The 25,074-nt window shown below is 39.2% G+C and overlaps 1 protein-coding gene across 2 annotated transcripts in view; it reads right to left on the reverse strand.

The window, feature by feature from the left end:
* The window catches only part of ZNF26 (zinc finger protein 26), a 32,530-nt gene extending 13,127 nt beyond the window's left edge, over positions 1–19,403 (reverse strand). For both annotated transcript variants that reach the window (XM_063085591.1, XM_063085590.1), the window contains exon 1: positions 19,052–19,403. In XM_063085591.1, coding sequence (XP_062941661.1) covers positions 19,052–19,099 — 48 coding nt within the window. In that variant the 5' untranslated portion in view covers positions 19,100–19,403. The remainder of the gene's footprint in view (positions 1–19,051) is intronic.
* Between the last annotated feature and the right edge of the window lie 5,671 nt (positions 19,404–25,074).

The following is a 25,074-nucleotide window of genomic DNA, read 5'->3' on the forward strand; positions in this document are numbered from 1 at the left end:
AATTCAATCAATCCACAGCAATAGCTCTAAATGTAAACAGATTAAATGTGTCAATTAAAAGACAGAGTGGGTCTATGGATTATAAAACAAGAAACAACAATATGCTGCCTACAAGAAACTCACTTCACCTATAAAGACACAGTGTCTGAAAGTGAAGGGCTGGAAAAAGATTTCATGCAAACAGAAACCAAAAAAGAGCAAAAATAGCTATACTTAGATAAAATAGACCTCAAGCCAAGGAAAGTAAAAAAAAAAGATAAGAAAAGTCATTATATAATGATAAATGGATCAATTCAACAAGAGGATAAAAGAATTCTAAATACATATACACCCAACTTTGGAGCACCCAGGTATATAAAGCAATTACTGTTAGACCTAATGGGAGAAATAGACTCCAACACAATGACAGCTGTGAACTTTAACATCCCACTTTCAACAAAGGATATATCTTCCAGACAGAAAATTAACCAGGAAACATCAAAATTAATCTCTATTTTAGGCTGACTGGACCTAATAGACATATATAGAACATTTCATCCAAAGCTACAGAATACACAATCTTTGCAGTACTTGGAGCATTCTCTAGAATAGACCATATGTTAGGACACAAAACAAGTCTCCACAAATTTAAAAAAACTGAAATCATATCAACTACCTTGTCTAACCACAATGGAATAAAACTAGACATCAATAACAAAAAGGGACACAAGAAACCATACCAATACATGGAAATTAATCAACATGCTCTTAAACAACAAATAGGTCAAAGAAGAAATCAAAAAGAAAATTAAAATATTTCTGGAGACAAATGAAAATGAAAACACAATATTCCAGAACCTATGGGATATAGCAAAAGCAGTTCTAAGAGGGAAGATTATAGCAATAAATGCCTACATCAAAGAATACTTCAAATAAACTATCTAACATTATACCTCAAGGAGCTGGAAAAACAAGAACAAATCAAACCCCCAATCAGTAGAAGGACAAAAATAATAAAGATCAGAGCAGAAATAAATGAATTTGAGATTAAAAAATCAATACAAAAGATTGATGAAACTAAGAGTTGGTTTTTTGAAAAGATAAACAAAATTGACAAACCTTTAGCTACACTAATGAAGAAAAAGGAGAGAAGACTCAAATAAATAAAATCAGAAATGAAAAAAGGAGACATTATAACTGACACCACAGAATTACAAAGGATCGTGAGTCTACTATGAACAACTAACTATATGTGAACAAACTGGAAAACCTAGAAGAAATGGATAAATTCCTGGACACATCCAACTTACCAAGGTTGGATCATGAAAAGCCAAAAAAATCTAAACAGGCCAACAAGAAGTAATTTGATTGAAGCAGTAATAAAAAGTCTCCTAACAAAGAAAACCCCAGGACCAGATGGCTTCACTACTGAATTCTACCAAACATTTAAAGAAGAACTAATACCATTTCTTCTCAAATTCTTCCAAAAAATTGAAAGGGGGGAATACTTCCAAACTCATTCTACAAGGCAAACATTAACCTCAAATGAAAACTGGAAAAAGACACAACAAAAAAAGAAAACTACAGACCAATATCATCATATCCCTAATAAACACAGATGCAAATATCCTCAATAAAATACTAGCAAACAGAATCCAATAACATATTAAAAATATCATTCACCATGATCAAATGGGATTCATCCCAGAAATGCAAGGATAGTTCAACATATGCAAATCAATAAATGTGATACATCACATCAACAGAATGAAGGGAAAAAAATATGATCATTTCAACAGACATGGAAAAAGCATTCGATAAAATCCAACACTCTTCATGAAAAAAACACCCAATAAAATAAGTATAGAAGAAAGGTACCTCAACACAATAAAGGCCATATATGACAAAGCCACAGCTAATATCATACTGAATGTACAAAAATTAGAGGCTTTTCCTCTAACATCTGGAAGAAAACAAGGGTGCCCACTTCCCCCACTCTTATTCAACATAGTACTGAAAGTTCTAGCCGGCAGCAATAAGGCAAGAGAATGCAATAAAAGACATCCAAATTGGGAAGGAGGAAGTCAAACTACCCCTATTTGCACATGACATGATCCCACATAGAAAAAACCCTAAAGACTCCACCAAAAAATTACTACAGCTAATAAATGAATTCAGCATAAAGAATTCAGAATACAAAATCATCACACAAAAATCAACAGCCTTCCTATATGCCAATTATGAAATAGACAAAGAAGAAATCAAGAAAAGTAATTCCATTCACAATTGCTACCAATAAATGATATACCTAAGAGTAAATTTAACCAAGGAGGTGAAAGACCTCTACAATAAAAACTATACAACACTGGTGAAAAAAATTGAAGAGGCACAAATAAATGGAAAGATGCCCATGTTTTTGAGTTGGAAGAATTAACATCATCAAACAGTACACATTACACAAAGCAATCTACACATTCAACACAATCCCTATCAAAATACCAACGACATTCTTCACAGAAATAGGAAAAAAATCTTAAAATTTGTATGGAACCACAAAAGACCCATATAGCCAAAGCAATCTTGAACAAAAAGAACATAGTTGGAGACATCACACTTCCTGACTTCAAAATATACTATAAAGCCATAATAACCAAAACAGCATGGCAGTAGCATAAAAACAGACAAATAGACTAATGAATGGAATAGGGAACTCAGAAACAAACCCATGCATTTACAGCCAACTGCTTTTTGACAAAGGTGCCAAGAAGATACACTGGGGAAAGAACAGCCTCTTCAATAAATGGTGCTGGGAAAACTGGATATCCACATGCTACACGAAAACTGGATATCCACATACAGAAGATTGAAACTAGACCCATATCTCTCACCATACACAAAAGCCAACTTAAAATGGATTAAAGACTTAAATTTAAGACCCATAACTATGAAACTACTTAGAAGAAAACACAGGGGAAATGCTACACAAAATGGGAGGGGGCAGTGCCTTCTTCAGTGAGACTACAAAGGCACAGGCAACTCAAGTGAAAATACACAAATGGTACAAAATTGAAAAGCTTCTGCACAGCAAGGGACACTATCAACAAAGTGAACAGACAATCTACAGAATGGGAGAAAGTATTTGCAAACTACATATCAGACAAGGGGCTAATATCCAGAATATATAAGGAACTCAACTTGACAGCACAAAAACAAATAAAAAATGGGCAAAGGACTTGAACGGACACTCAAAAGAAGACACACAAATGGCCAATGAGGAAAAAAAGAAGAGAGAAGAGAGTCTTTCTCTCTGCTTCCACCATCTTGCAATGTGAGACCCCTGGGTCACTGTTGCCACCACCAGATGGACTTTGGACTTCCCAGCCTCAGAAACACTCATCTTCAAACAAAGTCTCTGAAGTAGTGGTGATACTCGGAGTTTCAAGATGGCGGCGGCTGCGGCGGCTGGCGCGGAGTAGCTGAGGTGGAAAAGGTGGCCACTGGGCCTCAGGCAGCCGGGAAACTTGTGGACCTTCCTCTGGCCATCTCTTAAGGGAGGACTGCTGCTGCTGGCCGGTCGTGGGGGCTCAACGCCACTTTGCCCCCGGCAGGAGAGGCTGCCTCATTTACAGGCAACAGCTTTGAAGTGTGGAGCAGGAAAAGAACTGATTCTTAGCTGCAAAAGTGAGTCTTGAAACAGGGAACACGGCGCCAGGGCTGCTGTGGATGCAGCCAGGATCCCGGAGGCTGGGGCCGCGCTGAAGGCGGCCAGCTGCCCTATTCAGGATTCGAGGTTTCAGGCAGGCATTAAAGAAGACTCCTGGGAGCGCCCGAGCGGCGCCGCGACTGAACAGCCCGAGGCGGCAGCGCCGAGAACACGGAAGGCAACAAACCAGAGACAGAGCGAGCGCCCGACCTGGCACAGCACTGTGAGTGATCCCTGGCACAGCTCTGTTCGGGGGGTGGATGCCCACGCGGCTCCCCGCCTGCACCACCAGGCCACTCACTGCCCCGGTGCTGCCTCCATTTTCCCAGGTGCGGGCAGCTCCGCCCTGCTCCGCCATCACTGAGCCCATTTGCTTGGCCGGGCGCGGGGCTTTCCGGACCCTGCGGGCCGACTTCCTCTCCCACTCCCTCCACGGTTCTCTGGCAGGGCTGGGGGTGTGGGGCGTCCCGACCAGTTTTGGGAGGGCTAGGAAGTACGGGCGGGCCGACTGTCACTCCACCACACCCTGGACTCCGGCCCCGGTAAACTTCCTGTTACTGGGAGGCAGATACCATCTCTGCGACCACCAGTTTGGAAAAAAGCCTAACGAATTTCTGGTTGGGAATAGTGTGGTAGGAGAGTTCCCAGGTCCGCTTGAACCTGCCGGAGAGCAGGCTGCAGGCGGGCACTAGACTCGGTTTATACCGGGGGGATACAAAGGTGAACAAGACCCGAGAAAGATCTACCCAGTGCTACAGAGGCACCCAGAGAGACCGGTCGTCTGTGCCTAGCAGAAACCTGGTAGACTTCCTGGGCGAGGCGGTGCTGAGCAGGGTCTTGAAGGCCCAGCTGATAGACGAGGGGTGCAGAAGACACGCCCCAGCCCAGCACAGTGTGCACAGAGGGGGGAGACGTGCGGCCAGGGAGGCGGAGACTCGACAGAAACCACACACCCGGTGGGGTCGCCACTGCACGATCTAACAGCCTGGGCCAGAGCACACGGAACGGGGAGAAGTCCTGTACAGAAAGTGAAAGCTCAACAGAGATCACACACCCTGTGGTACGTGATCCACCAGCCCAGCAGAGTACAAGCTGACCAGAAAGGTGGATCCCCGGAGAAGCCCAAGACCCGAGGCAACCACACACACAAGACACTAGAGGCCAACTGAGCAGTCACGGCGGGAGCCATACCAAATTGGCAACCACAGCAACATCCTAGTTAGTCATTAGTCTTAAACCGGTGGACTGTGAAACCCCCTGCCACAATGAATAAACACCAAAAAAAAGACACCAGAAATACAAAAAATCAAGAAAGTACACCACCAAAAGTTAATAAATCTCATAATCTAGATCCTATAGAACAAGAAGCCCTTGAAATAACTGACAAGGAATTTCGAGTGATAATTCTAAGGAAACTGAATGAGATACAAGAAAACTCAGCTAAACATCATGATGAAATGAGGAAAAGTATACAGGATCTGAAAGAGGAAATATACAAGGAAATCAATGTCCTGAAAAAAAATGTAGCAGAACTTGCTGAACTGAAGAAGTTATTCAGCGAAATAAAAAACACAACGGAGAGTTTAACCAGCAGGCTTGTCGAAGTTGAAGAGAGAACCTCTGAACTTGAAGATGGGCTGTTTGAAATAACACAAGCAGACAAAAGAAAAAAGAATCAAGGACATGGAAGAAAATCTGAGAGAGATATCAGACAACCTCAAGCGCTCAAATATCCGAGTCATGGGTATTCCAGAAGGGGAGGAAAATGGAGATTCCATTGAAAACATATTCAACAAAATAGTGGCAGAAAACTTCCCAGGTATAGGAAAAATCACAGATCTTCAGATCCAGGAAGCTCAACGATCTCCAAACGTATTCAACCCAAAAAGGCCTTCTCCAAGACATGTCATAGTCAAATTGGCAAAACTCAGAGACAAAGAGAGAATCTTAAAAGCTGCAAGAGAGAAGCGTCAAATCACCTATAAGGGAGCCCCAATCAGGTTAACATCAGACTTTTCATCACAAACCCTAAAAGCTAGAAAGGAATGGGATGATATTTTCAAAATACTAAAAGACAAAGATTGCCAGCCAAGAATACTCTACCCTGCAAGGCTATCCTTCCGAAATGAGGGGCAAATAGTATATTTCTCAGACAAACAAAAACTGCGGGAGTTCACTACCACAAGACCACCCTTACAAGAAATCCTCAAGGGAGTACTGGGTTTGGTTCCTGAAAAATAACTACCACTGCCATAAAAACCTAAGAAAAATCTAAACCCGCTAGTACAATAAAAATGGCATTCATGAAGAGAAAACAAGCTAACAAAAACACTATCTACAACCTAAGGAACCAACAAACAAAGAAACCAAACAGTAAATCAGAAAGCAAGGAACAAAAGACACCTAAGACAACCAAACAACCAATAAAATGCTAAGAATAAATCAACACCTTTCAATAACAACTCTTAATGTTAAAGGCTTAAATTCCCCAATTAAAAGACACAGACTGGCTGACTGGATCAAAAAGCAGGACCCAACTATATGCTGCCTACAAGAGACCCACCTCACCCATAAAGATTCACACAGACTAAGAGTGAAAGGATGGAAAAAGATTTACCATGCAAACAGAAAAGAAAAACGAGCTGGAGTGGCTATTCTTATATCTGACAAAATAGACTTTAAACTAAAAACCATAAAAAGAGACAATGAGGGACACTACTTAATGATAAAAGGACTGATCCATCAAGAAGACATAACAATCATAAATATGTACGCACCCAATGTTGGAGCAGCCAGATTTATAAAACAAACTCTATTAGACCTAAAGAAGGAAATAGACACTAATACCATAATAGCAGGGGACCTGAACACTCCACTGTCAATATTAGACAGATCATCTAGGCAAAGAATCAGTAGAGAAACACAAGATCTAAACAAGACTCTAGACCAATTGGAATTGGCAGATATCTACAGAACATTCCACCCAACAACCTCAGAATATTCATTCTTCTCATCAGCACATGGATCATTCTCCAGGATAGATCACATATTAGGTCACAAATCAAGTCTCAATAAATTCAAAAAAATTGGAATTATCCCATGTATCTTCTCAGACCACAATGGATTAAAACTAGAAATTAATAACAAACAAAACTCTGGAAACTATACAAACACATGGAAATTAAACAGCATTCTACTTAATGACATATGGGTCCAAGAAGAAATCAAGCAGGAAATCAAAAAGTTTATTGAAACTAATGAAAACAATGATACATCATACCAAAACCTGTGGGATACTGCAAAAGCAGTATTGAGGGGAAAATTTATTGCATTAAATGCTCACTTCAGAAGAATGGAAAGATGGCAAGTGAACAACCTAACACTTCACCTTAAAGAACTAGAAAAACAAGAACAATCCAATCCTAAAGTTAGCAGACGGAAAGAAATCATTAAGATCAGAGCAGAACTGAATGAAATTGAAAACCAAAAAACAATTCAAAAGATCAACGAATCAAAAAGTTGGTTTTTTGAAAAGATAAATAAAATTGACAAACCATTAGCATGGCTAACAAAAAAAAGAAGAGAGAAGACTCAAATAACAAAAATTAGAAATGAAAAAGGCGATATTACAACTGATTCATCTGAAATACAAGGAATCATTCGAGACTACTATAAACAACTATACGCCAACAAATTTGAAAATCTGGAGGAAATAGATAAATTTCTGGACACACACAAGCTCCCAAAACTGAACCGTGAAGACGTAGAAAATTTGAACAGACCAATAACAATAAAGGAGATTGAAGCTGTTATCAGAAGGCTCCCAACAAAGAAAAGCCCAGGACCAGATGGATTCACAGCAGAATTTTACCAAACATTCAAAGAGGAATTGACACCGATTCTTTACAAACTATTCCAAAAGATTGAAACGGACGCAAATCTCCCAAACTCATTCTATGAAGCAAACATCATCCTGATACCAAAACCAGGTAAAGATATAACCAAAAAAGAAAACTACAGGCCGATATCCTTGATGAATATAGATGCAAAAATCCTCACTAAAATACTAGCAAACAGAATACAGCAACACATACGAAAAATTATTCATCACGATCAAGTGGGATTCATCCCAGGGATGCAAGGTTGGTTCAACATACGCAAATCAATAAATGTGATACACCATATTAATAAACTCAAACACAAGGACCATATGATCATCTCTATAGATGCTGAAAAAGCATTTGATAAAGTTCAGCACTCATTCATGACAAAGACCCTCTATAAGTTAGGTATAGAGGGAAAGTATCTCAACATAATTAAAGCCATATATGACAAACCCACTGCCAATATCATCCTGAATGGGGAAAAGCTGAAAGCTTTTCCTTTAAGAACAGGCACTAGACAAGGATGCCCACTCTCACCACTCCTATTCAACATAGTGTTGGAAGTACTAGCCAGAGCAATCAGAGAAGAGAAGGAAATAAAGGGCATCCAGATTGGAAAAGATGAAGTCAAACTGTCCCTGTTTGCAGATGACATGATCCTATATATCGAACAGCCTAAAACCTCTACAAAAAAACTGTTGGAATTGATAAATGATTTCAGCACAGTAGCAGGATACAAAATCAACACACAAAAATCAGTAGCATTTCTTTTCTCCAATAGTGAACATGCAGAACGAGAAATCAAGAAAGCCTGCCCATTTACAATAGCCACCAAAAAAATAAAATACTTAGGACTTGAGTTAACCAAGGAGGTGAAAAATCTCTATAATGAGAACTACAAACCACTGCTGAGAGAAATTAGAGAGGATACAAGAAGATGGAAAGATATTCCATGCTCTTGGATTGGAAGAATCAACATAGTGAAAATGTCCATACTACCCAAAGTGATATACAAATTCAATGCAATCCCCATCAAAATTCCAAAGACATTTTTCTCAGAAATGGAAAAAACTATTCAGACATTTATATGGAACAATAAAAGACCACGAATAGCCAAAGCAATGCTCAGCAAAAAAAATAAAGCTGGAGGCATAACACTACCTGACTTTAAGCTATACTACAAAGCTATAATAACCAAAACAGTATGGTACTGGCATAAAAACAGACACACTGACCAATGGAATAGAATAGAGAATCCAGAAATCAACCCTCACACTTACTGCCATCTGATCTTTGACAAAGGCACCAAGCCTATTCACTGGGGAAGGGACTGCCTCTTCAGCAAGTGGTGCTGGGATAACTGGATATCCATATGCAGGAGAATGAAACTAGATCCATACCTCTCACCGTATACTAAAATCAACTCAAAATGGATTAAGGATTTAAATATACACCCTGAGACAATAAAACTTCTTAAAGAAAACATAGGGGAAACACTTCAGGAAATAGGACTGGGCACAGACTTCATGAATATGACCCCAAAAGCACGGGCAACCAAAGGAAAAATAAACAAATGGGATTATATCAAACTAAAAAGCTTCTGCACAGCAAAAGAAACAATTAAAAGAGTTAAAAGACAACCAACAGAGTGGGAGAAAATATTTGCAAAATATACATCTGACAAAGGATTAATATCCAGAATATATAAGGAACTCAAACAACTTTACAAGAAGAAAACAAGCAACCCAATTAAAAAATGGGCAAAAGAGCTAAGTAGGCATTTCTCTAAGGAAGATATCCAAATGGCCAACAGACATATGAAAAAATGCTCAACATCACTCAGCATCCGGGAAATGCAAATCAAAACCACATTGAGATACCATCTAACCCCAGTTAGGATGGCTAAAATCCAAAAGACTATGAACGATAAATGCTGGCGAGGCTGCGGAGAAAAAGGAACTCTCATACATTGTTGGTGGGACTGCAAAATGGTGCAGCCTCTATGGAAAATGGTATGGAGGTTCCTTAAACAATTGCAAATAGATCTACCATACGACCCAGCCATCCCACTGTTGGGAATATACCCAGAGGAATGGAAATCATCAAGTCGAAGGTATACCTGTTCCCCAATGTTCATCGCAGCACTCTTTACAATAGCCAAGAGTTGGAACCAGCCCAAATGCCCATCATCAGATGAGTGGATACGGAAAATGTGGTACATCTACACAATGGAATACTACTCAGCTATAAAAACGAATGAAATACTGCCATTTGCAAAACATGGATGGACCTTGAGAGAATTATATTAAGTGAAACAAGTCAGGCACAGAAAGAGAAATACCACATGTTCTCACTTATTGGTGGGAGCTAAAAATTAATATATAAATTCACACACACACATACACACATACACACACAAACCGGGGGGGGGGGGGAAGATATAACAACCACAATTATTTAAAGTTGATACAACAAACAAACAGAAAGGACATGGTTGGGGGGGGAGGGAGAAGGGAGGGAGGTTTTGGTGATGGGGAGCATTAATCAGCTACAATGTATATCGACAAAATAAAAATTAAAAGAAAAAAAAAAAAAAAAAAAAACAAATGGCCAATGAGCACATGAAAAAATGGTCAAAATCACTAATCATCAAGGAAATGCAAATTAAAACCATGAGATATCATCTCACCCCAGTTAGAATGTCTAAAATCAATGAGACAGAAAATAACATGCTGGCAAAGATATGGAGAAAAAGGAACCCTACACTACTGGTGGGAATGTAAATTGGTACCTCCATTATGGAAAACAGTATGGAGATTCCTCAAAGAACTAAAAACAGATCTATGTTATGACCCAGCTATCCCACTACTGGGTATACACCCAAAGGATATGAAATCACTATATCAAAAAGACACTTGCACTCCCATGTTCATTGCAATGCTATTCACAGTAGCCAAGAGATGGTATCAACCTACATGAATGGATAAAAAAACCTGTGGTATACATACACAATGGAATACCATTCAGCTGTAAAGAGAAATGATATCTTATCATTTGCAGTATATGGAGGGAACTGGAAACCCTCATGTTAAGTGAAGTAAGACAGGCACAGAAAGACATATACTGCATGATCTCTCTCATATGTGGACTCTAAAAAAAATAAGAAGTGGCTGTATTAGTCCACTTTGTGTTGCTATAACAGAATACCTAAGACTGAATAATTTATAAAGTAAAATGACATTTATTGCTTACAGTTTCTGAGGGTGGGATGTTCAAAGTCCATTTGGTGGTGACAACAGTGACCCAGGGTTCTCACATTGCAAGATGGTGGAAGCAGAGAAAGCAGAAAGAGAGCAAAACAGACTCCCCTCTTCTTTTAACGCCCTCAGAACCACACCCCTGACCACCATTTTTAATCCATTCACTACTGCATGGTCCTACAGACCAATCACCTCTTTAAGGCTCCACCTTTCAATGACCATAACAGGATTTCCCACCCTATTACCAGTCACAGTGGGGGCTAAGTTTCTAATACATAGAACTTGAGGGACACAATTCAAGCTCCAGTGAGTTTTGGGAGGGACATAATTCAATCCACTACATTCCCACAGAAGTAGAAAATAGAATAATGGTTACCAGAGGCTGGGAGAGGCAGAGATATGATGGTCTAATGGATACAAAACTATGCTATCTACCCAAAGTGAATCATTGTGCAGTACATGCAAGTATTGAAACAACGCACTGTACCCTACAAATATGTAGAAGTTAAAATTTTAAAAATTAAAGTTAAAATAAATAAAAGTCATAAGAGATTATGATACACAATCAATTCTGCTGTCAGTCAATTCTGCTGTAACGCAACATATATGTTGCAAAAAATCATCACACTATGCAAAGTTGCACAAAAAAACCCATAGAGCTTATGGAAAAAATGCGGTAAGGGGTATAACATCTTTGTCAGTGACACACACAAAAAGAAAATCTGGAACCTAATAAAAAAGTAGCAATTTTTAATACATGTTAAATGGTTAGAAAATGTATAAACACTACAATAAATAAGGTACTTTGCCTTGAAAATGATCTGAAGTCTGGGTGTCAGAAGGGTTGCAGCTTGTAAGTTATTATAAAGTGGTATAAAGAAGGTTATCTGAAATTAGACAGAAAGTTCACATTGTTCCCTAATACAGCAATCATGTTGAAACAAATTCACATTTTCCAAACAAACATGATAGCAGAATGGACTGTATTTACAAATTTGCTCCAATAAATGTGAAAACTTAGACAAAATGAAAAATTTTCTAGGAAAATAAAAGTAACCAAAATTGGCCCAGAAAGAATTAGGAAAACCAGACTAGCCAATGATCATGAAATAAACTGAAGTGGTAATCAGAGGTATCCCTCCCCAAAATGCAATAGTCCCACACTATTTTTTTTTATTATGTTTTTTGGCAGGTGGCTAGTACTGGGATCAAACCCTAAACCTTGGTGTTATCAGCACCACGCTCTTAACCAAGTGAGCCTTTTTAAAATTTAATTTTTAATTTTTTTCCCACACTATTTTAAAATACAAGTTCTATCCAAAGAACAGAAAATTCCCATATATCTAATCTGAGGTACAGCCAAGAAATGATGGGTCACCTGTACAATGCATCATGCAGTTGCATTACCCTATGACGAAGGCAAAACAAGACAAGGAAAGCACAAACTGTAGTCTATTCTCATTTACTACTAACATTGATCAAAATACTTATATAAAAATTACACACAGCACATGTATGTAAATATATACATACCAAATTATGACAAGAGTTCATCCAAAGAATTAATGGATAGTCCAAAATTTTAAAAAAGAAAAACCTTTATCAATAAAATAAATCACATTAGCACATTAATGTAGAAGACTCAATAATCTCAATAGATGTAACAAAAGGAATGTGATAAAATTCAACACTTTTAAAAATCAGAATTCAGGACAAACTAAAGGCAAAAGGAATTTCTTTGACACAGGAAAGGATTTCTTCCCTAAACCAACAGATAATATCATATTTTGTATGAAACATTAAAGCATTCCCTTTAAAAATCAAGAAGACAAGAATGCTCAGATCAATGCCAGTAGTCAGCGCTGTCCTAGAGGACCGTGCCACAGCAGGAACAAAACAAAATGCCAATGATGAACATGATAGAGGAAGAAAAACCATTGTCATTATTTATAAACATCTGATTGTCTTACTAAAAACACCAAGAGAATCAGCTGAGATAATATGAGAACCAATAAGAAAAATCAATACGGTGGCAGTTTAAAAAAAAATCAATATGGAGTGGCTTGTTGATACATTAGCAGTAACCAACTTGAAAATAAAAGTAACCATGATCGTGATAACAAATCTAGAAAGTACTTAAGAATAAAGCTTTAAAAATGCAGAAAAACCTAACAAAAAATATACACATGATAAAATACATAAGTACAGAGGAGATTAAAAAGAAGACAAAAGATCTGATTAACTGAAGAGATATACCACATTTGTGATGAGTAGACCCAATATGGTTAAGATATTAATTTTCCACAAATTAACTTATAAATTTGAGAAATTCTCAATCAAAATGACAAGATCTTTCATCTTATTTCATCTAATGATAAGTATTTTCTAACTCTTATTAACAAAAAATAAACTCACATTCTTGGACTACTACTGCTATAACTAGAAAATTAAAGATACATTATGATACTCATATCTTATAAAAAAAAAAAAAAAAAAGAGGCCTGTGGAAGCCAAAAAGAAAGGAGAACTAAATGAACTAAAATTGCAGAGAGGGAGCAGTCCCTCCCAGGTGGCTGTTTACTTCCATGAGGAATTTGCCCAGCCTGAGAACAGGTGGAGGAAGAGCCCAGCCCAACGGAGAGCTACACTAGGGGAAAGAAAAACCAGTGGAGTTTTTTTTTTTTTTATCGAAACATATTGATTGTACATATTTATGGGGTGCAGAGTTATATTTCAATACATGTATACAATGTATAGTGATCAAATCAGGGTAGTTTAGCAAATTCATCATTGCAAAAATTTATCATTTCTTTGTGATAAGAACATTTAAGCTCTCTAGTCATTTGAGGATATATAACAAAGTATTGTTAATTATAGATGCCAAGCACTACTGTACACCACTAGAACTTATTTTTCATATCTAGCTGTACCACTGGACCTTTTGATGCACTCACTGAACAGCAAGCTTTCCCCATGAGATATGTGTTGAGTGCTGGTCAGTGCGGGAGGCTGCAGGCTGGGCTGGAAGGGCAGACTGTGTCTCCCACAGCCTCAAGGCACTCCATACACAAACAACCACTAGAGAAGAGCCTGCAATAGACATACATGCGTACTTCAAAAAGTTCATGGAAAAACATAATTGAAAGATAATACGAATCTTTCTGTGAACTTTTTGAAATACCGTCGTACATCCTCTTGACACCAGAAACCACAGGTAAACCTAGTCTAACGAAAGCAGCAACCCAGCCCCAAACCAGCTCAATTCCTGTCTAGATTGTTGTGGTCAGCCATTCCTCCTATCTGCATGACAGAGGAAAGGGGAAATAAACTCTGGTAGAAAATAACAGTGAACTTGTCTCTGAGGCTGTTCCTTTTAAACCAATGTCTGCATGAGAAGAGACTAAAGAATATGACTGACAAATCAAAGGAATAAGCAAACAATAGACATACCCACAGATAATCCAGATGATGCTCTTAGACAAGGAATATTAAAAATAACTATCATATAACTATTATAAATATTATAAATTTTATATTTGTAAATACTACAAATATTTATACATAAAGTCAGATATTGACAGAGTGGATTAAAATATGACACCCAAATATATGTTGTATACAAGCAGCCAATTTTAAATATAATGACAAACATATTAAAAGTAAATGGATGGAGAAAGATATATCATGCTAACACTAATCAATAGAAAGCAGTGGTAGCTATATAAATTTCAGACAGAGCAGTCTTCAAAGTAAGGAAAGTTATCAGGGATAATTAGGGGCATAACATAATGATAAAGGGGTCAATTCTCCAAGAAGACAATCCTTAATACATATGCACCTAACAACAGAGCCTCAAAACATGTGAACCAAAAACTGAAAGAATTGAAAGGATAAACAGATGAATCAACTATTATAGTTGAAAGCTTCAACATCCCTCTATCAAAAGGAAGAATTAAAATTGTCTTTGTTCACAGATGACATGATTGTCTACGCAAAATATCCAAAAGAATCCACACAAACGAACTCCTGAAACTTATAAGTGATTATACCCAATGACAGAGTTTGGATGTGTTGTCCCCCAAAACTCATGCGGAAATCTGATGCCCAATGTGGCAGTACTGGAGGCTGTTTGAGTCATGGGGGCGGATTGCTCATGAATGGATTAATGCTCTCCCTAGGTGGGGGGATTAATGAGTGAGTTCTTGCTCTATTAGTTCCCACAGCAGCTGGTTGTTTTAAAGACCCTGGCACCTCCTCTCTCGTTCTCTTGCTTCCTTTCGCCATGTGATCTGCTTGTACCCACTGGCTTTCCACCATGAGTAGAAGCAGCCTGAGGCCCGTGCCAGATGCAGCTGTCCCAGAATCGTAAGTCAAATAAACCTATCTTCCTTATAAATTACCCAGTCTCAGGTATTTCTGTTATAGCAACACAAACGGACTAAAACACCCAGGTTGTAGGATGGAAGGTTAATATACAAAAGTCAATCACTTTTCTATACACCAGTAATGAACAAATTGAATTTGAATTAAATACAATACCATTTACATTAGCAAACTCAAAAATGAAATAGTCCAGTATAAGTCTAACAAAATATATACAAAATCTGTATGAGGAAAACACTAATGGAAGAAATCAAAGAATTAAATAAATGGAGAGAGATTCCACATTCATGGATAGGAGATAATATTGTCAAGATATCAGTTCTCCTCAACTTGATCTACAGATTCAACGTAATCCCAATCAAAATCTCAGCAAGTTATTTTGTAGATATCAACAAACTGATTCTAAAGATTATGAGGAAAGGCAAAAGACTCAGAATAGTAAACACAATATTGAAGGAGATGAATAAAGTTGGAGGACTGACACTATCTGACTTTGAGACTTTCTATAAACCAATAGTAATCAAGCCAGTGTGGTACTGGTGAAAGAACAAATAAATAAATGGAAAAGAACAGAGAAGCCAGAAATAAACCCCCCTAAATACAGTTAATTAATCTTTGACAAGCCAAAGCAATACAATGGAGAAAAGAGTCTTTTCAACAAATGGTGCTACAACAACTGGATATCTACATGCAAAAAAAAATGAATCTAGACAGAGACCTTACACCTTTCACAAAAATTAACTCAAAATGGATCACAGACATAAATGTAAAATGCAAAACTACAAAACTTCTAGAAGATAACATAGGAGAAAATCTAAATGACCTTGGGTTTGGCAATGACTTTTTAGATATGACACCAAAGGCATGAGCCATGAAAGAAATGATAAGCCAGACTTCATTAAAATTTAAAATGGCCAATATCCAGAACAATGACACTAACAAATGCCAGCAAGGCTGTGGAGCAACAGGAACAAATCATTGAACAAATTCATAGCCAGTGGGAATACAAAATGGTGGAGGCATGTCAAAAGACAGTTTGGCAGGTTTTTTTTACAAAACTAAACATACTACTACCTACCATGAGATCCAGCAATCACACTCATTGCCTTTTACTCAAAGGAGTTGAAAACAGTTCCTCACAAAAACCTGTACATGGATGTTTATAGCAGCTTTATTCATAATTGCCAAAACTTGGAAGCAACCAAGATGCTGTTTAGAGAATGGATAAACTAACTGTGGCACAACCAAATGATGGAATTTTAGTCAGTGCTAGAAATAAAGGAACTATGAAGGCATGAAAAGACATGGAGGAAACTGTAATGCATATTACTAAGTAAAAGAAAGCCATTCTGAAAGGGCTACATACTAAAATTTACAACTCTGACATTGTAGAGAAAGAAAAACTATGATGACAGTTAAAATAAATCAGTGGTTGCCAGGAGTTAAGAAGGGATGAAGAGACAGAACACAGAGGATTTAGGGCAATAAAACTATTCGGCATGATACTACAATGCTGGATATATGTCATTATACATTTGTCTAAACCCACAGAATGTACACCATCAAAAGTGAATTCTAATATAAATTATGGAATCTAGGTGATAACGATATGTGAGTGTAGGTTCATCAAGTGCAACAAATGTGTACTCTGGTGGGGGATGCAGATACAAGGGGGAGGCTATGCATGTGTGTGAGCTGATGATACAAGGGATATTTCTGTATATTCCTCTCCATTTTGCTTGGAACCAAAAACTACTCTAAAAAAAGTTATTTAAAAAATTAATAAGAAATATCATAAATGTGCAGAGCTGATCACTGTTTCAAAGTATGTAATAGTGACAAACTGAACATAAGTTTCCACCAATAAGGGAATAAGTAAACAAGAATATGATACATTCATTCTATAGAGACATATTTGCAACCTGCATAACAATTACACACAGTATGATACCATTTATATAAAAACAAACTGTTTTAAATATTGAATTAACCACACCATGTTGTCATTCAGACTGCCTCCAGAGAGGGTTTCCTGACAGGCAGTCTAAAACAGCCACCCAGCCACTCTCTTTCATGTGCATAACATTCACAACTTTTTTTATGATGCCCTTCTGACATTTGACTGTTGCCCCCCATGGGGTCATGAACCCTGTCAATCTTGTTCACCCCTGCATGCCTTGGAAAATTACCTGGCATAGCAGTTAATAAATGTTTGTTAAATTAATACATGCACTCAAAAACAAGGAAGTACTGTTTACAACATTTCTTAAAGTGTCTTTTAGGCCTTAAGAGGCAATAAGAGCACAAACTCTGAAGATGAGCTGCCTGGGATTGAATCTAGCTCTGCCATCCTAGTCTCCTGGTATGCCTTAGTTTGGGACCAAGGGCAAGTTCCCAGTTTCCTCACCTGTAAAATGGGGACATGATACCTGCCTCATATGTTCATGAGACTTGAATGACGTCACACATACAGAGTGCTTAAAGAGTGCCTGGTCAACAGTGGTAGCTATTAATATTACTCAATGCAAGTTCACTTATTTATTTATTTTTTATTTCTATTGTAAGTAGAATTATTTTCTCTCATTGTATCCTCTACATAGTTATCGTTTAGAAATAAAAAGATGATATATTTCGGGGTAAAGTACATTGCTCAGGCCACCTCACTGAAATACTTCCTCCCTGGAACCCTAATTCTTCCTTCCACCTGACCTTAAATCCTATTCCTAACCATTTCCTTACACCTCTCCACACCCTCATGCAATTCACTTTGCCGCACTCCTTTAACTGTCAGGAAGCCACCATCTGAACTATCCCCCAAACTATCTCTGCTCTGGAAAAACTGCCTAAGACCTATAAATTCCCAAATCCAACAGATACCTTTTTGTCTCGTGAAATACTTCTTCGAAGCATTTCATATCATGACCTATATGAAGTTCTCTTTTCTCAAACTTCCGGGGAGAAAAAAACCCACTCCTTTTTTCTTATAACTTGTCTTGCACTCCAGCCCTTCTTCACCACGCGCCCTTTCCTTGTTATTACCCTGAGTCCTCCTTGGCTCTTCAGGGCTCTAGTCGGTCACACTCTGAGCTTCCGCGAACACACGTACCTTAAATCTGTATATTTCCAGTTTAGATCAGGCACTGCTATGCAACACCCGATAAAGCCTTTCACGGGATCCACTTCTACTAGTGTTCTTAGTCTCAGGAAACTTCACCACCACCAACCGAGTGCAACGGGTGGGGCAATCAAATCAATGTGAGGTCTCCCCTCTCATTCACTCCATCAGTTATTTGCAATGTCCAGGTAATCCACTGGCCCGCCCCCCCCCCCCAAATTCTCCCTCCTTTGTACCCTCAAACCCTTCTCTCGACACACTGATCTGTAATTGTACCCACTGCTCACTTGATTACCCTCCCTACCAGATCACACACAGCTCCTTTAAAACAAGGAATATACATAGTTTATCTTTGCACTGCCAGCACCCCAGAGTACAGCACACAAAAAGACACTCAGTAAATGTGCACTTGGACAAACGAAAAAGGGGAATTTCTCTAGTAAAGTCCTAAGAGTCTGCACAAGAAGACAACCCGTGTGTGGAAAACATGACATGATAGAGGACCATCTCCTTAACAAGGACCCTCAGAGTTCAGGGCCCGCAGCTGGCAGTGAAGTATAGCTGCCCAAGGGCAGGACACTGGACACAAAATTCCAGCAGGAACGTTCCTGGAGGCCCACAGGCTGGGGGGCGGGGAACACGTGAATTGAGGTCCTGGGTGCGACCGCGAAGAGATGAACGCGGCCCGTGTCCAATCAGCTTTTATAAAGTCAAAGTTCCTACTTACCCAACAGGAGGCTGTCCGGAACCTGGTGGCCATCCCCCGGCTCAGCATGGTGCGAGCCGCCTGCGGGTGCAAGAACCGCGGGCTGCGGAGGAGAGAACCGTGACGGAGGCGGCCTCCCGGCCTGGGCAGTAGCTTCGGCGCGACTCGTCTGTACCGTCCCGCGGCCCTGACGCGGGGGACCGATGCCGCCCTGCCTCCGTCTACGCCCCTGACCAGCGTGGTGTGCAGCTGGTTACGATCCTGCTCTGCTCAGGACGCCCCAGGCCGGGTTAATTCCGCGGCCGCAGAAACGCAGACAGTACAACCCCCGGCCGCGGTCCGCCCCACTGAATCCAAGAGAAACAGCCCTGCACGCATACACCCGCCGACAGCCGGCCGGGGGTGCGGCGCACGTGGAAGTGCGTCATGTGTCGATGAGACGGAGAGGGATGGAGATCGGAAGAAAACTACATGCCCCAGAATGTTCTGCGAAGGGGCTCTCGTAGAAGCAAGAGGCGGACCTGGAGAGAGGGGCACAGCGAGCAGCCCCAGGGCTCGCTTCCTGTCGCTGCGCCCGCTCCTTATCGTCCTCCGATCTTGGACACCTGGCTCCCCAGGGCCCGCAGAACCTACCCAGACCCGGGAAGAGTCCAAACTCAGAAAAGGGCTCAGGCGAACTGAGGTCCTGGTATCAAGCAGGATATAGTTCAGAACAAAAGGTTAAAAGCTGCAATTCACAGGGTTAGGTAAAAGTTTTGAATATTTGTGTATTAAATAAAACAGTATCCAACTTCCTAAAGGAGAAACTACAGTAGATGTAAAGAGAAATAAAAAGAAGCACGGCGATAATAGGAGACATTAACTCTTGTCCAAGACAGATAAAAACAATTTTCTCTGAAAACAGTGCTAAAAAAAAATCTATAAATTAATAGCATAATTAAAAAATCCTTTCTGCCTGAAAATCTTTTAAAAAGATCTTTCTGTTAAACAAATATTGAATGAAATGGGGAGATAGAGAAAACTGTAGACAACACTTTATATAAGAATTTTTAAATTTTTTTATTTTTCAACTGAAAGAAGACATTGTTTTATATAAGAATTTATGGGAGAAACAAAACAGTGGTCACAAGAAATTTCATAATCTTAGTGGGGTTGATTCATAGTGGGGCTGGTCGGTACAAGGATCCAAACCCTTGACATTGGTGTTATATAGCACAGTGCTCTAACCAACTGAGCTAACCAGTCAGCCCCACATTTACCTTTTGACCAAGCAATTCTACTTCTAGGAGTCTGCCTTGAAGATATACCTCCGACACTATGAATAAAACAAGCAGGTGGGTTTATTCAGTGTAGCTTTATTTGTGAGAACCATCAAATATACCATACATAAGTTGTTGACCAGCTATGATACCTACATGCAACGGAGTAATTTGCAGTTGTAAAAATAGACGTTCCCCCTGAGGCTTGGAACCTGGGGAAGCCAAACCCAGCCGTAACCAGTTAAAGAGCACACCAAAAATACCATTTCCACACGGGTAGCCCTCCATAGCCGGGGCAACTGCCATGGCTGCCGCAACAGCGGCTAGTCTCTATAGCAGCAGTCACAGCCACCGTGCAGATGGCATGCCAGACTCTCAACTTCATTGACACAAGGAGAGGCACAAGAGGAGACCAAACAAAAGAAGAGGTCCTCTCCACACGCACACTCCAGAGTAAGGGAAGAAGCATCTGATTTACGATAATAGGGATTACTTGATCACAACTGTCTCAGTACTGGACAGATCATCTAGGTTACAAACCAGCAGTTAATCTATCACATGGAGAGAACAAATCTATGGTTATTAAAGGGGGGAGGGAAAGAGGGGTAGGGGAAGGGAAGAGGAGGAGGGAGGAAGAGGAGGAAGGGGAGAGATTGGTTAAGGGGCATAAAGAAAAGTATGATTTGTAACAAGAAATATGCTAATAAAAATTTTTTAAAAAGACATCTCTGACTTAAGATGGTTCAGCTTACCATTTTTCGATTTTACAATAGCATGAACCCAATACAAATTCAGTAGAAGTAGTACTTTGAATTTTGATCTTTTAATCATTTTTTATTATTATAAAATAGACTTTGTGTTAGAAGATTTTGCCTAACTGTAGGCAAATGTAAGTGTTCTGAGCACCTTTAAGGTAGGCTAGGCTAAGCTATAATGTTTGGTAGGTTAGGTATATTAAATGCATTTTTGACTTACAATATTTCCAACTTATGATAGGTTTATGAAGACATAACCCCATTGTAAGTGGAGGAGCAACTGTAACGGGAAAGATCTCTATTAAGTGGTGTACAGAGATCTCCAAGGTAAATCATCAAGAAAAAAAAAAAGGCGCAAAATATGTACATAGAATGTTAACTTTTGTGTAAAAAAAAGGATATATATATTCTTTAAACAAAGAACTGCAAATAAATTTTTGATAGGACTGGACACAGACTTCATGAATACGACCCCAAAAGCACGGGCAACCAAAGGAAAAATAAACAAATGGGATTATATCAAACTAAAAAGCTTCTGCACAGCAAAAGAAACAATTAACAGAGTTAAAAGACAACCAACAGAGTGGGAGAAAATAATTGCAAAATATACATCTGACAAAGGATTAATATCCAGAATATACAAGGAACTCAAACAACTTTACAAGAAAAAAACAAGCAACCCAATTAAAAAATGGGCAAAAGAGCTAAGTAGGCATTTCTCTAAGGAAGATATACGAATGGCCAACAGACATATGAAAAAATGCTCAACATCACTCAGCATCCGGGAAATGCAAATCAAAACTATACTGAGATACCATTTCACCCCAGTTAGGATGGCTAAAATCCAAAAGACTCTGAACGATAAATGCTGGCAAGGTTGCGGAGAAAAAGGAACTCTCATACATTGTTGGTGGGACTGCAAAATGGTGCAGCCTCTATGGAAAATGGTATGGAGGTTCCTCAAACAATTGCAGATAGATCTGCCATATGACCCAGCTATCCCACTGCTGGGAATATACCCAGAGGAATGGAAATCATCAAGTCGAAGGTATACCTGTTCCCCAATGTTCATCGCAGCACTCTTTACAATAGCCAAGAGTTGGAACCAGCCCAAATGTCCATCATCGGATGAGTGGATACGGAAAATGTGGTATATCTACACAATGGAATACTACTCAGCTATAAAAACGAATGAAATACTGCCATTTGCAAAACATGGATGGACCTTGAGAGAATTATATTAAGTGAAACAAGTCAGGCACAGAAAGAGAAATACCACATGTTCTCACTTATTGGTGGGAGCTAAAAATAAATAAATTCACACACACACACAAAAAACCGGGGGGGGGGGGAAGAAGACATAACATCTACAATTCTTTGAAGTTGATACGACAAGCAAACAGAAAGGACATTGTTGTGTGGGAGGGGGGAGAGGGAGGAGGGAGGGAGGTTTCGGTGATGGGCCTCAATAATCAACCACATTGTATATCAACAAAATAAAATTAAGAAAAATTAAAAAAATAATAAATTTTTGAACTTCATAGATTTGTTGTTGGTAGTGGCATACATGTAGTAATTCTGAAACTATTTTTTAATGTGCTATAGAGAAAAATAGTAAACATATTGATGTCTTTGGGAACCAGGTTTCTCACTATGGGAGAAGAAAGACACAAATATGGTGTAGGCAAAGGAAAGGAAGAATCTTGTCGTGTTGAATTTGAATTCAAGTAAGAATATACACTGAAAGAGTCCAAAAACTGACATGCCAAGAGAAATAACCATAGCTAGCACCCAGATCTTGGTCTCCAAATACCATTCCCCACTAAAAAGAAGCAGGACTAATTTCAGGGCTGGGACAGAGAAGGTACAAGATGAACTAGCTGCATCTTGTTTCAGAAAGAAGAAAAGTACTCCTGTAACATACCTTCCCTCCCCTTTCCTTGCCAAAGTGACATCAAGATGCAAAGAAAATAAGGAGAAGACTGGTTTACAATCTACCCTCTCCTGCCTACTCTCTCCAGAGATATGTGTTTGTTTTTTTTAACCTGGTCTCTAGTCATTTGACTCAGTATTTGCTACAGCTCTGAAATGTTCACGAGCTGGTGTAGTTTGTCTGGCATGCCTAAATCATCAGCCCAGACCTCTAACCCCCAATTCCAAATGTGTAACCAACTGCCCACTTGATCCATTCCACAGGGGTTATTCAGCCTCCATCACCCTTCACCTGAGGTCCCTGGTGGCAGGGATGGGCTCAGCAAAACAGATGTCCCTTCACCTGTGCTCCCCTGGATACTTCCAGAAGCAGTGACTTATTCTGGGCCCCTTATCTAGTACCCAGAAAGTCCAGCCACCAGCTGGTAAGTGGTTGATTACACTGGATGCCCTTAATAATATAGGGAGATCTTGTTTTTTCTCTCAGAAATAGATACTTCATTAGTGTTTCAGTTAGGGTTCAACCAGAGAAGCAGAACCAGTCAGAGATGAATATCTATCTCTATTGATATAAATAGATAAATATAGCTATATTATATATCGTATATATAATATTTTATATAGATAGATCCTTTTGCTTTAATAAAACTGTAATCATAAGTATAACACTTTTCTGAGTTCTGTGAGTTGTTCTACGTGAATTATCAAAAGAGGGTGGTTTTGGGAAACTCATGAACTTGCAATTGGTGTTAGAAATCCCGGGCAGGTTTTATGTACTCTAACGTGAAGAACTTTTGTAGATAAGTGACCACGAACTCAGAACTTCTAAACACAGCGTTTGCAGTTTACTCAGGATCTGTATGGAGAAAGAAATGAGAGCTATCAACCCCACCAGAAGCTGGGGATTTTTAAACTCCAGCCCTTAACAAATCAATTTTATAGGTTTTCTGTTATACAGGCGAATAACAAGATCCATCCCCTTAACCCTAAGCCCCAGGATTTCCAGGACTTATTTTGAGATTCACAGCGAAATGAAGTAGAATGGAGAGGGGTGGAGAGTGTAAATAGAAGACAAAGAGAAGTAATTCAGCACAAGGGGTTGATTGAGTCTAAGGTGGTGTTCTAGGGATGCTTAACTGGACATGGGCTAAGGTACAGCCAGTAGCAGCCAGGTGAGAAGGTATGACTCCGAATGTAAGGGGGCAGGGTGGCAATCAGAAACGTGGCCTCATAGTGGCCCCTGTCCTCCAATAAAGCAAATCCAGAAACCTGAGACTGTAATTGGATCAATAATGGAAAACAGACATAGAAAGGGTGATTTTCTGGAAGTAGGTGGCTCATTTATCCTTTGTCTATAGTAGGCAGTACAAAGGCAAACTCTAGTGGAAACACTATGTTGGCGGCATATTCCAGAAGTGGTAGAATTGTAATCCAAAGAGAGTTAGGCCGATTGAGTAGTCATGAATGTCTGGGTGAAATTGTCTGTGCAGTCTATATCATTATCCCAATAATAAATACTTTTTGAAGTCTGTAATGTGTGTTAGTGCTTCCTTTTACTAAGCCCTGTGGATATGCCCATATCAGAATTTGAGACCAGATGAGATCCTATGTCCCTTCTCTCCACTCTATCCTTTCATCAACATTGGGTCTCACCTCTGGCATGAATTCAGTAACAGAGTTTTAATCAATGCCCCTGTCTTCAGTCTATTCCAACTTATTCTCTACCTTGATTATAAATAGCTTATTCAAATACAAAGCTGATCACGTTCCCTAACCTACCACTGCTGTGAAGATAAAGTTCAAACTCCCTGCTGTGGTATTCAAGGACCATCACTGTCTATTTCTTGCCTATATTTCCAGATACAATCCCTTTTTCCTGAACTTCCACACTTTTTGCTTCAGCAATATCAAACTTTTAAAAAATTAAAACAAACCATCACAGCACATGTGCTGTTCCTTTACCTCGAATGTCTATCCTCCTCCTGTCTCATGGAGAACACAAGTTCTTTCCTCTAACCCAGTCCTGTCGCCTTCTCAAACCTTTTCTTCTCTAAAAAGTTGCCTTAGATTGAATTGCTATGAATAAAATCCCCTATTG

The sequence above is a fragment of the Cynocephalus volans genome, chromosome 2, assembly GCF_027409185.1.
Source record: "Cynocephalus volans isolate mCynVol1 chromosome 2, mCynVol1.pri, whole genome shotgun sequence".
NCBI lineage: Eukaryota > Metazoa > Chordata > Mammalia > Dermoptera > Cynocephalidae > Cynocephalus > Cynocephalus volans.